We start from the raw sequence: 16,828 nt of genomic DNA, 5'->3' as shown, positions 1-16,828 counted from the left end.
TGCATTGGAATCCCGGGGCCTAGGGTCCTGGGTCCTCATCACCACCACCTGTGACCCGGGCGGGTGTATACAAACGACATGCAAAAGACCCTGAAGTTAATATTAGGGGCGGTGAAACTGAGCGCTTGGGAGGCCCACTTCTGAGCTTCTAGTCCCAGATCCATCCTCTGCTGGTTTCAGCCCCGTTCCTGACTGCCTCCATGGCCTTGGTTTCCACATTTCTGTAACACCAATCACACCCAAGCTCTGCTTGGGGACCAGGAGGGTAAATGCGGTGGTCTAAGTGGGGGCTTCTCTGAGAGGCACCCATGGCAATGACAAATATAGACAGCATACTAAAAAGCAGATAATTGCCAACAAAGGTCCATATAGTCAAAGCTATGGTTTTTCCAGTAGTCATGTATGGATGTGAGAGCTGGACCATAAAGAAAGCTGAGAGCCAAAGAATTGATGCTTTTGAACTGTGGTGTTGGAGAAGACTCTTGAGAGTCCCTTGGACTGCAAGGAGATCCAACCAGTCCATCCTAAAGGAAACCAGTCCTGAATATTCTTTGAAAGGACTGATGCTGAAGCTGAAACGCCAATACCTAGGCCACTTGATGCGAAGAACTGACTCACTGGAAAAGGCCCTGATGATGGGAAAGATTGAAGGCAGGAAGAGAAGGGGACAACAGAGGACAAGATGGTTGGATGGCATCACCGACTCAATGGACATGAGTTTGAGCAAGCTCTGGGAGTTGGTGATGGACAGGGAAGCTTGGCAAGCTGCAGTCCATGGGGTCAGAAAGAGTCAGACACGACTGAGTGACCGAACTGAACTGAAAGCAGGGCTTCTCTGAGAGGCACCCATGGCTGTGACATATAAACCAAGCTCTGGATGGAGCTATGGGCAGTGTGGACGTTGCCTTGAGGTCCAGCCCAGTGCTCTGCTCTGACCACCAGGGAACAGTCCAACTTGGCAAAGGGCTGCAGCAGTGGGATCCTGGTGGTGCAGGGTGTCAAATCAACTCCAGGGTAGGCATTGACTCCTTCAGATCCCAGTGGATCTGGGATCCACACTAACGCGGGCTCCACACTAACGTGGAATGGTCTTCAGCTTCTGTTCCTGATCTTCCAGGGCCTTCTGTACCACAGGCCAAACGGAGGGTGCACGGGGCAGGGCATAATGGCCCTTGGTCATGTCCTGAACTCAAACTCACCAGTCTCATGGTTATGGGGATAGGCCCCTTCATGTGGCCCGGCCCTTGTGGGGACAGCCTCTTGGCATCCTTTAGCCTCCATTACCACTCACTGGCCTTCCAGTAATCTCCTTAACCTGATATTTAAGGTTCCCTCTGCCAAACTCCACAAATGGAGTCTCCTCATCAACTTCTCCTCTCCCTTCACACTCCAGGCATGCTGTCCTTCAGTTCTTGGAATGCACTCCACTCTTGCCCATGGCAGGGCTTTTGTAACTGCGCCTCCCTCTGCTGAAATGCTCCTCTCAAGAACAAGACTCATTTGTTTCCACACGAGAAGGCCTTATTGGAGCAACACACCTCACTTCTCACCCGCAGACTTAGACTATGGTCTACAAACAAGCGTCTCGATTATTGTGGCTTTAACAGTATCTCCAATTCCACGTGCTCTCTTTACAATGTGACCTGGACCCTCTTGTCATCAAATGGTGGCATCTGTATCCCCATTCCCTGAAGCTGAATGCACCTTTTTGACAGCCTTAAACGTAGGACATGGTAAAAGTGATGCTGTGTAACTTCCAAAGCTGGATCATAAGATGCCATGCACTCTCTCAGGACACTCTCTCTTAAAACCTAGCTGCCATGCCATGAGGAAGCCAAATTAACCCATGTGGAGAGAACATATGGAGAAGTCATACGTCAGTGGTCTGACTGCAGCCCAGCTGAGGTGCCAGCCTATAGCCTTCTAGCCATGCACATCTTCAGACAATCCCAATCCCTAGCCACCAAGTCCCCTTCAGCCATTGCATCTTCCCAGCTAAGGCCCCAGACATTATGGGACACCTCTGCTGTGACCTTTCTGAATTCCTGACCCATAGAATCCATTAACATCAGACAGCTGTTTTATGCACTGTTTTCGGGTGGCTTGTCATGCAACAGTAGTAACTGGAACCATAACCAAATGTTATTTGGAATCAGTATTTGCTGTTCAGTCACTAAGTCGTGTCTGACTCTTTGCAACCCCATGCACTGTAGCACACCAGGCTCCTCGGTCCATGGGATTTCCCAGGCAAGAATACTGGAGTTGATTGCCATTCCCTTCTCCAGGGGATCTTCCAGACCCAGGGATCAAACCCGGGTCTCCTGCATTGCAGGTAGATTCTTTACTGTGTGAGCAACCACGGTTTCTTGAATCTGTAAATTAAAGTTTTTTACCAAACTTGAGAAATTTTAAGGCATCTTTAAATTTTTTTTTGCATCTTTAAGGGTACAGAAATGACACGCATATTAAATCTTTTGATATTTCCCCACATGTCCGTAAGTCTGTTCAGTTTTAAAATATTCTTTCCTCTTTTGATTGGACCACTTCTGTTGATCTAGCTTCAGGTTTATTGAGTCTTTCCTTTGGCACCTCTCTTTACTATTGAGACTATCCTGTGAATTTTTAAGATCTGAGATATTGTATTTCTTACGTTCTAAAATTGTCATTTGGTCATTTGACCCTTTGGGGTTTTTTTTAGTATAATTCAATGATTCTTTTGAAAATCACTTTGTTAAGGTATAATTGACATACAGAAAGTTACAGATATTTAATGTATACATCTTGATGGGTTTGAAGATAAGTATGTACCCCTGAAACCTTCACCACAATAATCAAGGCCATAAATTTATCCATCACCTCCAAAAGTTTCCTCCTGCCCTCCACCCCAAAAATATTGATTTCCTTATTGTGGTAAGAGCGATTAACCTAAGATCTACCCTTTCAGCAAGTCTTTAAGTATACAAAACAATATTAACTACAGGTCCTGTGCTGTACAGCTCTCCAGAACTTGTTGGTCTTGTGTTACGGAGGCTTTGTACCTTTTATCTAACACTGCCTGTTTTTTGGTCTTTTTTAATGTTTTTTATGTCTCTGCTGAGAACGTCTGTTTTCCCATTCATTCTAAAGTATCCATTTTCCCCTCACAATGTACTGTTATAATAGCTGCTTTGAAGTCTCTGTCTAACAATCCCAACATCTGGGTCTTTTCATGGTTGGAATCGATTGTCTTTTGCTTTGAGAATTTGTTGGATGTGCCTTACTTTGTATTGTATCCTGGACATTTTCAATATTATCTTATGAGACTTTAGGTACTGGTAAAAGCCTCTGGAATTTTTTTTTTTTAGTAGTAGGCAAAGCTGGATAGGTTCAGACTGCATGTTCTTTGTCAACTTCTACAGGCAGTGATTCTAATATCAGTTTTACTTTCAAAGCTTTCCTATATGGTTTGGTTCTGCCTGATGTAAAGGTTAGTCTGGGACTGGGACAGTGGTGTACATGGTGTTAATACTCAAAAGATTTTCTCACCCTTCTTAGGGTATCTTCCACACAGGCTCAGCTTGGGGTTGAGCCCAGGACTTGTGCTGGTTCAGCATAGAATTGGAGGATTTCCTTTATCCATTCTCTCGTCACCAGGACTATATGTACATTCTCTGTCTCCACAGGCCTGTTTTTCTGGTCCTCTGGTCAGAAATATGAAGTTCTCTCAGAATTCTAACCACCAGCACTGTCATACAATTCCTCACCACTGGGCTTACCCTCGGAGCAAAGCATCAAAAAACCAAAAGACAAAAAAATGAAGATTTGCCCCACACTATTTACACTCAGGGGTTCTTTTCCAAGTTCTTTTCTCCAGGGGGTGGTTTTCTCAGACTTTTCTCTCAACGGCATTGGAACTGTAGAGCAGACTGGGGCTGCCCTGCAGCAGGGCTAATTGAGAGCAATGATTAAATAAAAATAATAACAAGGAGTTTCATTACATTCTCCAGCTTCTGGAGGTCCATTTTTCCTCTTCTCTGACCAGAATGAGGGCTTCTCTGTGGGAGTGTGTGCTGCCTATATCAGGTGTGCAGTTTCCTGATTTAAAGTGTCCTGGGTCTAAGCAAGAAGATACAGGAAAAAAATTTACCAGGAAACTCACCTGGTAGTGAGTTTCCACTAACCTGCTTTGTGGGTTATTCTTCGAAGTTTGACTTTTCACTCCAATCTGCTCTCTTTTATTTACTATACCATGTTCTTTCTTAAGTAGTTGCTTTTTTAAAAAGTTGTCCAGAGTTTTTAGTTATAACCAGTGGGAGAGATGGGGTGTAGGAGGCTTATTTTAGCTTAGCCTTCATTCTCCCTCTTTGTTTATTTATTTTTTTTCCTTCCTTTTGAGGTAATTTTAGACTTACAGAAGTTGCAAAAATAGTACAGAGTTCCCGTATGTCCTCCCAGCTTTCCCTTTTGTCAACGTCTTACATAATGATAGAACCCTCATCAGAACTAAGAAGTTAACCTCAGTTCATTACTATTAACTAAAGTTATAACAACAGAAGTGATTTAGGTTTCATCCATTTGCCTGTTAATGTCCTTTTTCTGTCGTGGAATTCGGTGCAGGAAGGATCCCATTCGGTTGTCATGCCTCCTCAGTCCCCTCCGATCTGTGACAGTTCCTCCATCCTTCCATCTTTTTTATGATCTTGACACATTTGAAGAGTACTAGCCAGCTCTTTTGTAGAATGTCCATCAGTGTGGGCTTGTCTGAGGTTTTCTCATGATCATATTGAGGTCATGTATTTTTGGGGGGAAACACCAGAGAACTGAGGTATGCTCTCCTCTGTGTACTTCTCGCCCCTCCCAGGACTCTGTGAGGTTGATATGTTTAACTGGTAATGTCACTTTGATCACCTGCCTAGGGTAGCATCTGTTGGATTGATACTAAAATTAATCTCTTACTCTTTGTAATTATTAAATACATTAAGGGAGATACTTTGAAATGGTGAAAATATCCCGTTTCTGCTTTAAGTTTGACCCATTAAATTTAGCATCCTTCAGTGGATCATTAGGGCTTTGCTGGTGGCTCAGATGGTAAAGAATCTGCCTACCTCTACAGTCAGTACTTTAAGAAATTATAGTCATGATGATGATGGTGATGAATTGGATCCCAGAAGAGTACTTGCCAGTCATGTACCTGGAACCCGTTTTTCCTCTTGGAATCTCAGCTTTCTTCTTCATAAAGTGAGATGATTATGAATCTGACCTCACTGGATTGTGGAGGCATTGAAATGAGATCCTGGCAGCAAAACACCCAGCTGAGGTATCTTGGGATGGGGCTGACATCAGAGGACTGAACTGTGGGAGAGAAGGCTATGAGCGCTCCTTGGGAGATGACGATGTGGAGCAAGGAGGTGCTCTGCAGGCACAGGGCGGGAATGATCTTAAGAGAAATTCCTGGAATTGTCTGGGATCAATAAGCAGTTGAGGGTACTCATTTCTGGAGGTCAGACAGCCTGAGGAGAGGTCCCAAACTGGACCAATTTTGGGAGGAGGTGACTTCAGATGAAGGAGGCTTGGAAGATATATTGGAAGGAACTTATGCAAAGTCCAGAGGCTGGAACATAGAAGAGAGGTCACAGTGGGTGGGCACTTACTGGAGAGGCCCTGATGCCCTAGTGGGCTTTGGTGACCAAAGCAACTCTCAGTACCCCCTTCCAGAGCTAGGTAGTGGGCTGCCAGGGGATGGCAGGAGCTTGGGTACTCCCTTCCCAATGCCAAGATATCCGTAGGATTGTCCCCAAAGCCCCACCCAGCAGGGTGAATGGAGCTCGAGCTGAGTGTACTGTGCATACATCTATTCATCCATGCTGTCATTTATTCAACAAGTATTTACTGAGCACCACTGTTTGCCAGGCTTTGTGCTGGACAGTGGTCACAGAGCAGAGAACAAAGCAGCCCATGGAACACCCGTCCTAGAGAAAGGAGACACAATGAACAAGGAAACAAACACACAAGATTGCTTTGGTTTTATACTGTTTGGTAACAAATACTCCAAAACTTTGTGACTTAAAAACAATAGCCATTTCCTTACATCTCACAGATTCTATAGATCAGAAATTAAGGCAGGACTTGGCTGGGCAACTAGGCAATTCTTCTGCTCCCTGTGGCATCACCCATGGTCACTCAGTGGGACTCAGCTGACCGACAGATTCGTCCAGAGGATCAGTCCACAGACCTGAATGATTGGATGGCTGAGCTCAGCTAGAAGTGTCTTCAGGAGTGCCTGCATATGGCCTTGCCAGCTAGACAGTCTCATGGCAGGCTTACATGGCGGCTGCTCCCTCCAGAGTGAGCATTGCCGGAGAACCAGACAGAAGCTGGCCTTTCATGATATAGCCGCTGAAGTCATGTAGCATTACTTCCTATAAAATGTTGGTCGAAACAGTCACAGAATCCCATCTAGATTCACAGGGAGGGAACAGAGACCCACCTTTCGATGGAAGGAATAACAGTGGCCATTTTAAAAAAATGCCACAAGTATAAGTTGTTCTCAGTGCAACAAGTCCAGAGAGGTTCAGCAACTTTCCCCAAGGACAATTATGGACATGAATGGTGCTAAGAAGGAAACAAAAAACAGGGTGAAAGGCAGAGAATGAAAGGAGATGGTGGGAAACAAGGACCTACTGTATCGCAGAGGGAACTATATTCAATATCCTGTGATAAACCATAATGGAAAAGAATATTAAAAAATGAATGTATATATGTATGTGACTGAGTCACTTTGCTGTACAACCGATATTGGCACAACTTTGCAAATCAACTATACTTCAATTAAAAAAAAAGGAGATGGTGGAAATTCCCTGGCCAACGTCCCGGTGGGTTCAATCTCTGGTCAGGGAACAAAGATCTTGTAAGTGGAGTGGCCAAAAAAAGAAAGGAAGGAGATGGTACAGTCAGGAAAGAAACATCCTCTGCGGGGACGTTTGGGCTGAGACCTGAGTAACAAGAAGGCTTATTTGTGGGGCACAGGATGGCAGGCCGCAGGCACAGAACATGCAAAGGCCTCCTAGACGGGAAAGAGTAACTGGAAGGTGAGCAAAGTGAGGCGAGAGCAGGTGAGAAGCAGGATGGACTCAGACAGGAGCCAGGCCTTCCTGTGCCTTACGAGCCGTGGTACACGGTTAGGATCTTACTTTAAGAGCAACTGGAAGGCACAGGAGACTTTTAAGCAGGGAAGTAATGCATTCTGCCTACATTTTAGAACCATGTCTCTGGCTGCCATGTGGAGAATGTTGGAGTCGGGGGAGACAATGCTAGAAGCAACTGAAGAGGTTACTGCAATGTCCAGGTGAGAGGTGATGGAAACCAGGGGGATGGGCAGAAATGTATGGATTGGGGATACATTCAGGGATTAGAATTGGCAGTACTTGGACATGGAGTAAATGTGTGTGTGTGTATCTGTGGAACAGTTTTCAAGGAGTATCCTTGTTTCTACTTTGTCCAGAATTCTAAAACCAGGCCAGAGGACAATTTTAAAAATAAACGAGTTTTGCTAATCCTCAAAATGGGAAGGAAATATGTTCTCCTCGCCCACGCCCAAAATTACTTCCTAGCCTAAGAGACCAAGGTTGGAGACTCGGGGCAAGTCACTTAAGGTCTCTGGGTTTTCCTTTTCTTATCTGTTACAGTGAGTGTAACTTAAGTAATAAGTAAGGGACCTCTAGGTTTGGACTCCTCTATTTAATCATAATAGACTCCAGTCTGATCTAGTAGCATTTAAACTGCATGCCCTGTGGTGCAGCCATCTCACTCCACACACAGCTTCACTGGGAGACCTGCATAAGGGCCCTTAGAACAGCCCTGCTGATAACGGAAGAAACCATGAAACAACCCACAGGTCCATCAGTAGGGGGCTGGGTACAAGAATCACATCACAGAATACTACAAGCAGTGAGAAATGAGTGACCTAAGACCACACATCAGTATGGATGGCTCTAATGAAATTTATGTTGCATGAGAAAAGCAAGTGTAGAAAAACTACACACAGTATGATTCCATGTATTTATTTTTTAGTATGATTCTATTTATATAAAAGACAAATCAGTAAATAACACGGAGTTCTGAATAGTGATAACATCTTACAAGGAGAGTGGGGATTCTATTCAGAGGGACACTGAAAGATTTAATATTCTATTTCTTAAGCAGGGTGGCTGGTACCTAAGTGTTTACTATTGTCTTTAAACTGTATGCATTCATGACATGTACCCTTTTGTGTGTAAAATACATTTTACAATTTTCTTAAAGGTTAAGAATTTGCCTGAAGTCTCCTCCTCTTGTGGAGGAGGTAATGAGGCTCGGAGGGGGCTGTCATACAGCAAACAAAGATGAGAGAATAGAGGAAAGAGTAGCTAAGGCCCTGATCAGAGAAGGAGCTGAGGGTGGTGATTTTTGATTCGTTGTCTGCTGTATACACATATACAGACATACAGTCACATACCAGATACAGAAATAACTCTTCCAAGACACTCAGGGTCTTCCCTGGTGGCTCAGAAAGTGAAGAAGCTGCCTGTAATACAGGAGAACCAGGTTGGATCCCTGGGTCGGGAAGATTCCCTGGAGAAGGAAATGTCAACCCACTCCAGTATTCTTGCCTGGAGAATCCCATGGACAGAGCAGCCTGGTGGGCTACAGCCCATGGGGTCTCAAAAGGTCGGACACGGCTGCTACTGCTAATGCTGCGAAGTCACCTCAGTCGTGTCCGACTCTGTGCGACCCCATAGATGGCAGCCCAGCAGGCTCCACCGTCCCTGGGATTCTCCAGACGAGAACACTGGAGTGGGTTGCCATTTCCTTCTCCAATGCATGAAAGTGAAAAGTGAAAGTGAAGTCGCTCAGTCGTGTCGGACTCTTAGCGACCCCATGGACTGCAGCCTACCAGGCTCCTCCATCAGAGACAGACTAATTAAGACACTCACAGCTCTGGGTGCAGTTCCCAGAATGTCCACTAGAGGACGCAAAAGCACCAGCCTTCCCCGCCCTCAGGAATCACGCCTGATTTCTCGCGGGCGCTAGCGCAGTTCCAAATCTTCCCGGGAGGGGGCGCCAGTGGTCCGAGGAAGGATGGATACCGGCAGGGCACCCAGGTTTGCTGTGCACAGAGTGAATTCAGCTGCACTGGAGCACACTGATCCACAAAGCTCTTCCGTGCTGCTCAGAGCTGGGGGTGGGGGTGGGGGTGGGGGTGCTCATGTTGAAAAAACGAACAGCTGAGTAGATATGATTCTGCACCCCTTCCAGCAGCCTTACCTTCAAGCTTGAATCCTATACAGGGGAGACTAAGTGTTGTGGGGCCTAGATTTTTGCAACCTAGGCATATCTTTCACATTTTACAAAAATAGTGGCTCAGACCGTAAAGAGTCTACCAGCTATGCAGGAGACCTGGGTTTGATCCCTGGGTCAGGAAGATCTCTGGAGAAGGGAATGGCTACCCACTCCAGTATTCCTACCTGGAGAACTCCATGAACAGAGAAGCCTGGACAGAGAAGTCCATGCGGTTGTAAAGAGTCTGAAACGACTGACCAACTAATACTTACACTTTTTCACACACACACACAAAACCACCTCATTGATAGAGCTCTTTGGCTTGAAGTTTAAGCTTCAGTTTTTTCAGGGTAAATCCACCTCTGATTATGCTTATGCATATTTATTTACTGTCTTCTTCTACTAGGAATATATGTTTCAAGAGGGCATGGATTTTTATTTAAATTCTTAGCTTCTGCAACCCACTCCTAGCATATGCAGAAATTTTGTAACTACAGTTGACCCTTTGAACAATGCATGGGTTAGGGACACCGACCCTGTGCAGTGAAAATTTGCATAAAATTTACAGTCAGGCCATCTTATCCTGGGTTCTGTAATCCATGCTTCTGCATCAGTGGTTTCAGCCAACCCCACATCCATGTGGTCCTACGTGTGTGTGTGTGAGTGTGTGTGTGTGCTTAGTTGGGTCCGACTCTTTGTGACCCCATGGACTATAGCCCGCCAGGCTCCTCTGTCCATGGGATTTCTCAGGCAAGAATACTGGAGTGGGTTGCCATGCTCTCCTCCAGGGCGTCTTCCTGACCCAGGGATCAAATCTTCCTCTCCTGCATTGGCAGGCAGATTCTTTACCACTAGCGCCACCTGGGAAACCCAGTCCTATAGTATTTACTATTGAAAAACATCCACTGTTAAGTGAACCCCAGTGCAGGTCAAACCCATGTTGTTCAAGAGCCAACTGTGTTTGCTGAATGAACTAGTTGGGGCTGGTACAGTTCTCCAGGTAGGGATGACCGAGGCCTGGCCTGGGTGGCGCTTGAGGAGTGGATGGGCCAAGGATGATGTCACTGAAACCTCAGAACAGTGGCTGTGATGATCCATTTTAAAGCTAAGGATGCTGAGGTCTAGGGAGGTGGCAAGTGTCAGTGAGACATGGCACTGGGCCTAGAACCTGAGTCTGCCTTCCCTTGCCCGCTCTTGGCCTGCAGCCACTGCCCTCCCCGTCAGCTAGCCCTTGCACAAGGCTCTGATGCAACCCTGTAAGGCCCATGGCTCCTCTCTTGGGGGCATCGCTGGGAAACCAATTTCGCAAGAGTTGGGTCAGGAAGCGCCAGCCAGGGTGGGTCCCGGGAAGATAAGAACGGACCGCCCCCCTTGTGTGCCTCCAGGCCTTTTGATTTCCTCTCTTCCCTTCCCTTCCCTTTCCCGGAAAGCAGAGCCCGGACCCTGGCCGGGCCATGACTCACCTCCTTTCCCTCTGGCAGCCAGGCTGGGCTCCCAGGCCCGCCTGTCATTGGAAAGCCTTGCAGCCTGTGACCTGGACAGTGGGGGGCCCTCCTTGGGTGCAGTCCCTGGGCCTCAATAAGAGTAGCTGGTATGAAGAAAGGTTTCACTCTTGAGTCTTAGTCTCAGGAGGCAATGAGGTGGGGGAAAGGGGCTCCAGGAGCACTCTGAGGTCTGGGTGACTCAGATTGGCAGGTGTAAGGTTGGTGTTTGCCCATGAAGCCCCCTTGACCCTTGTGGAGAGGGGTGTGTGCACCCAGAAGTCAGGGCCTAGTGAGCCCTCAGCCACCAGGCGTCCCTTCAGCAGATGTGTCCACAGTTCAGTTGGTCTCTACCTGGTTCAAGATCTGTACCCCACTGTGCAACCTGTCCTCTCAGAGCCAGGTCACGTGGGACCTGGCCTAGGACCTCTTAGAGAACAAGAGAGCCTGGGGTAGGTCTATCTTTCTAGACTCTTGTTAAGATTTTTTAAAATTAAGAAAAACGTAAGTTGCAAAAATTGGTATATACATTATGCCTCACATTTTTCCAGTTTACGCATTTAAAACAAGCATATATAATGACCTGGTGTGATTTAAATTGGAAATAAGACGAAAAAGCTAGATTGGACCTCTTGTGGGAAAGTGCAGCCCCTCAGAAGCTTAGTTTCCAGAAAGTTTAAGTCGGAGTTCCCACGTGGCCTTCTCTGGGTCACTTCACCTCTCCAAGGTCTCCCTTTTCTCATCTGAAAAGTAGGACTAGCAGTGGGTTTACACACCTAACGGGCTCATGAGCCAATCCCCTTGGTGAGGGCTCAAGCACTTTACAGCAACAGGTAACTTAGAGTCTACACGGAGCCAGTCCTGGTGGCAAGCTTTCCATTTGCAGCCCTTCAGTGGATCCTTGAGGATGAGGTTCTGGAGCCCATTTCCCAGATGAGAAAGTGGAGGCTAAGACAGGCGAAGCCTCCAGGGAAGGGCCTCCCTTCCCAGCCTTCTCCTTCCCAGCCTGGGAAGCCGCCAGGCTGCTTCAGAGGCTGTGTTCTACCAGCCTACCTACTAAAACGTTTATCTTCCCATTACTATTGTGCTGCTGTCGTTGCTATTATTAAAATGAGCATATGATAGTACTGCCCCCATACAGCTGTGAGTAGGATTAACCAATTAACTTTAAGAGTTTAGTATAGTACCCGGCACATAATAAGCGCTCTAGAAGTGTCTGTTAAAGAAAAAAAAAAATGCTTTCGGTCTTGGGGCCCACAGTCTTGGAGAGGCAAGGTCCAGTGTGCAAAAGGAACTTTGTCCCGGTTTTTCTCTGCGGCCTTCCCCCCACCCAGCTCCTGCCGCGCCCTGTCCAGCACAGTTAAGGAGTTAATGATTTCCCAAGCGGCGGCCCAAAAGGAGCAGGGTCTTGTGTGCAGCACACACGCACGCACACACGTGCACACACACCCTCTAGCTCTCACAACCCCCCACCCCGCGGCGGCCCCGTCCCCCCCTCGCCCCCTCCCTCCGCGGGGCCCGAGCCTCTTATGCAAGCCGCCGGCGCCCGCCCGTTCCCAGGCCCGGCTGCAGCTGCGGGCGGAGGGGCAGGGCGGGGGCGGCGCGCTGTTTGTCTAGCGCGGCCGTGCCAAAGGCGGCGGGCCCCAGACAGCCAGGCGCCTCCGTACACCTGGGGATGCTCAGGTTAAATAGCTCCGCATTCCTCGGGCCCAGCTGATGGAAACGCTCCCAGGCCGCCGCCGAGCCGGCCTCCAGATGGGCTGGGCCTGGGCCAAAGGGGAAAAGAGGGAAACGTGGAAGCCAGAGTGTGCCTGCACGGGGGAGGAGGTGGCCCGCCTACCCTCGGCTCGGCACAGCCCCTTCCTCCCCTGGAAAAGGGCCCTGCCGTGAGGGGGTACGCGCGGGGACACGCCCACGGCCCGGTGGGTGGGCGGCTGGGAGGAGGGCTTGCGGGAGGGAGTGCGCACGTGTGACTCTGAGGACACTCCAAGGACGTACAGGCGACAATTAATAATGATAATTTATAGCTATCAAGCACTGCGTGCTAAGTGCTCTATTTCATTTATTCTCTACAGCAGTTCTGTGAAGTTGATGCTGTCAAACAGCAGCCCGTGGTGAGCTGGGTGGGCAGCAGCAAAGCACACGATTTACCCCCAAATACTGTTCCCTTTGATAAAGTCTAGAATGTGCTCGGGGAGGTGGTACCAGGCTTAGTGTTAGTGCTCAATAGGCAGTCTTCATTGTTATTATTATGCGCAATCCTGCTGTTAGCTCCACAAGGACCCACAAAATCCTTTATGTAAACGGCTGAGAATACAGTCAGGCTCATGGCGCTCGGTGCTATTTATTTTATTGACAAAATGTAGTAACAGTCCTTGCCCTCTCTAGGACAAGTTCTTTGCCCTTTCTGGGGCTCAGTTTCTCCCTGTGTAATACCTGGCAGCTGCCTGGTAGGGGTACTGACTGTTGGTGTCCCCAGGGGTCTAACCATTGCCCAGAAAGTTGGTACTTAAACTTCTGAGGAAGGGCTTGCCTATGAAAAGCTACCCGTCACCGCTATCCCCAGATCAGCAGAGACCCAGGAATGCCAGTCCACCTACAGAACACATTTAGACACCCAGTGCAGTTCTGCAGTCCCCAGACACTCACACCCAAACCATCAAGCTGGATCCAGGCAGAGGTGCCACCGTGCATTTCAGCAGAGCCCACAAGCCCAAACAGCTGGAGTTGGCTCACTTATCTGCAGAACACATGCGCTCACATTTGCCCTTCTGCACACATCCCCACGTGTATCTTCATCCACACCCCCAGGCCTGCACACCAGCAGGTGACCCAGCCCTACAGGGTAACTACCAGTTCACTCATGTCACACAGGCCCAGACACTCATGTGCACACCCCCATGAGTACAAACCCACACACATGTCCAGGCAGATAGGTCCCTGCCAACGACACCATTTTCCGGCTCAGGAGCTGTGGACTTACTCGCCCACTCCTCCTCATAGCCCACACAGGAGCCCTGGGCTGCTGGCACAGCCTGGCCAGGGTGAGGGGGCAGAGCCCAGACCCAAGAGCAGGTGGCCCAGCAGCTGTGACTGGTCTGGTCCTGCCAATTTGCTCACCCACTTGGACAAAGCTGAAGCCCCTGGGCAGCCTGCTGGGATCCAGGGTTTGGTGGCCCAGGGGGGAGGCTCCTCCTCCTGGGGAATGGGGCAAGTTGGAAGTCTTGTCCCTGACAGGCTGAGGTTCTCATTATCCACGTTTAAGCCAACATGCAGCTCCAGTGACCTGGTTCTCCCAAGTAACCGGCTTGTTGATACTCTTCAACACAGAGGGGGCCGTGGCAGGTTGATCTGCATTTAACAACCTCCCCAGGTGACCCAGATGGCCCTATGACCACTTTGAGAAACCCTAAAAGTCTGAACGATTTAATTTTATGACGCTGGGGAGCGGGGAAATGGCCAGGGATGGGGCGGGGTGGGGGGGAAGAATAGATTTTAAAGACACCGGAAACACTCATTTCAGGTCGGTAAAAGCGACCGTCCAGATGTGGCCTTCCCGTCCCCTCCCCCAGCAGCAGCTGTGAAAAGGGTCAGGGGTCACCGCCAGCCCAGGTCCCTCCCATCAATCCAAGAAGTCACTGCAGCTTTATCACCATCTAAAGTATTTGTTTAATAACAACAACCAAAAAAGAAAACAACACCCCACAGAACTATTGTAAAACAATATTCTCAGTCGGTGATCATTGTAATATACAATACAAAGCAATTAATTTCCTCAGAAATCTGAGAAGCACCAAACGTGACCATTTTTCAAATGTCCGCTTTTCAAAAAATAGAAACACACGAGGGGGGACTCCCCCAAGTCTCTGGTGGCCGGTGGGTGAGGAGGGTCAGCCCGCCCTGTCAGTCCCCCAGACCCGGGCTGGATCCTGCAAGAGCCCCGGTGGCCGCCGATCGGTCTTTTCCTCCCCAGCTCCAGCGAGGCGCCTGGAAGGACCAGAGAGCACTTATTCCTCTCGCCCCCTGGAGGGCTGGGGTCTGCCGGCTCCCAAGGGCGGCGCTTCAGCGACACAAGATGCGATCGTCCGCTGGAACACACGCCGCCTGTGAAAAGAGAGAAGAGTTGTTGTTTTTGTTTTTTTAGCGATCTATTTGGGCATCCTGGACCACCTAGGTGCCCGAAAGGATGGGGCGAATATAGGGCCAAGCACCCCCTCCCGCTCTGAGCCTCAAGTGTCCCCTTCCGTAGAAGAAAAGCGATCTCCTACTCCAGCTCGGACCTCACCTCTGCCGCCAGGGCGCCGATTTCGCCGTTGAGAGTGCTGAGCGGAGCCCGGGCGGGGAGCCCCCGGCCCCCGGGGGTCCCAACGTGGGATTCCGAGTTGAGCTCCAACTCCAAATCCCAGATGTAGTCGATGACGTGCTGGAGGATCTCCACCCTGCTCACCTTGCGGTTCTGGGGCAGGGTGGGCACCAGCTCCTTGAGGCGCGAGTAGCAGCCGTTCATGTCGTAGAGGAGCACATTCACCGGCTGCTCCTCCAGCAGGGCCGGCAGGCGCGCCCCGGGGCCGCCCGCGCAGCGCGAGATGGCCACGCTCTGCTCGGACAGGCAGCGCACCACCTCGCCCGCGCCGCCCGCCGCCTTGCCGGCCTTCAGCGCGCAGCTAGGGCCCGCGGCTGCTGCGGGGCTGCCACTGGCGACCTTCATGATGCCGGCGTCGGGGTGGGAGAAAACGAAGCGGACGGAGGAGGAAGAGGACGCCAGGAGTGGGGAAGAAACTTGCGAACGCGAAAAAGACGGCAATGCACAAGCGCGATTCGAGTACCCCAACCCGACTTTTATAAAGATGCCGCGCGCCTCCCCGCCCCTTCCTTGGGGGGCGGGCTCAGATGTTCAAAAACAGCCAATGGAAGGTCTAGGGGCGTGGCCTGGAGGCTTCTGGGTCCCGCCTCCTGCTCTCCTAGAGCACCTTCACCCGCATGGAAAAGCGACTCGAGTCACAAGAACACAGAGTGGGAAGCGTGGGGCACGGTGGCTAGCGGAGGCGAGGGTTGCCCAGAAGGCGAAACCAGTTATTACTGATCACGAAAAGATTCCAAGAATCAGTTTTCTCAGGGATATGTTCTCATTTCTCCAGTCCCATTTTACAGATGAGGGAAACTGAGGTCCCAATGGAGAAGCAGCCTGGGCTTCTGGACCCTATTGGAAGATTACCTCTGGGACTCTGATCTCCCCAATATTTGAGCTGATATTTAAAGCTGGCCCTCTACACTCTCCCCCACTTCCTCCTCCTACCCCCGGGGGGCGTTCTCCTTTCCCAATTCCCCGAGAACGCTGCTGGTGACTGTTCCTGGGACCAGGCAGGCTTACCCAGACCCCTCAGGATGGGAGCAATTAATTCTGGAAAATCTTCCTCCACGACTGGGGGCTTGGGCCCCTGGGACCTGAGCAAGAAAAAGGCACCAGAATGGGCTGTCTTCCCTGATTTCTCCCCTGAGTTTGCAGCACCAAATCTGCATCATTAAGTAATTAAATTTTTTTTTCTCCCTTTTTGGCTTTTTTCCCCCCAAAGACCGCTGGGATCAGGGTCTCCCTCCCACGGCGCGGCAGCTGCGGAGCTCTGGTCTTCCCCCTCCCAGCCTCCCCCAACCCCCATTCCCGGGGCTGCTCTGTGTCAGCGTCTGAACAAGCTGCTCAGACCGTTAGACGCCAGCCCCGTGACGTCACCCATTCATAAAACCCGGACGGGCTGTCAGGCTGGCGCCGTGAGGGCGGTCGCCATGGAGACGGCAAACCGGGCCTCAGCGCTCCCTAGCTACCCCCAGCCCGGCCAGTCACCTGCAGACCTCGGGTGGGAAGCCTGGGAATGCGCTCCTCGCGGGCGCGGTCGCTGAGCAAGGGTCACCTTACCTCCCAGCCCCACACCTGGGAATCTCTCCACCAGGCCCACAGCTCGGGCCGCTTAAGAGGTTCCTTCACCGACCCCCTCCCCACCTCTCTAGTTCCCCGCTCCCGCCTGGGGAAAGACTTCGGATTCCAACTTTGCTGC

The 16,828-nt window shown here is 49.9% G+C and overlaps 1 protein-coding gene across 1 annotated transcript; it reads right to left on the bottom strand.

Annotated features, from left to right (window-relative positions):
* Window positions 1-14,423: 14,423 nt before the first annotated feature.
* ID1 (inhibitor of DNA binding 1) lies at window positions 14,424-15,593 on the bottom strand. Its single transcript, XM_081554019.1, has 2 exons — window positions 15,064-15,593; window positions 14,424-14,882 (listed from the first exon to the last, which is right to left on the bottom strand). The coding sequence occupies exons 1-2, from the start codon at window positions 15,484-15,486 to the stop codon at window positions 14,841-14,843; spliced, it is 465 nt and encodes a 154-aa protein (XP_081410145.1). The 5' UTR covers window positions 15,487-15,593; the 3' UTR covers window positions 14,424-14,840.
* Window positions 15,594-16,828: the final 1,235 nt, after the last annotated feature.

Source organism: Giraffa tippelskirchi, chromosome 13 (genome assembly GCF_054371585.1).
Source record: "Giraffa tippelskirchi isolate mGirTip1 chromosome 13, T2T-mGirTip1v1.2.pri, whole genome shotgun sequence".
NCBI classification, from domain to species: domain Eukaryota; kingdom Metazoa; phylum Chordata; class Mammalia; order Artiodactyla; family Giraffidae; genus Giraffa; species Giraffa tippelskirchi.
Note: the sequence above shows the minus strand (reverse complement) of the source record. Positions and strands in the feature narration are given on the sequence as shown.

Excerpts from the sequence above, each read along its gene's own strand:
- ID1 (XM_081554019.1), bottom strand. The coding sequence starts at position 15,486 with ATGAAGGTCGCCAGTGGCAGCCCCGCAGCAGCCGCGGGCCCTAGCTGC. Across the intron at positions 14,883-15,063 it reads TCGGCGCCCTGGCGGCAGAG|GCGGCGTGTGTTCCAGCGGA; the intron begins GTGAGGTCCGAG and ends CTCTTTTCACAG.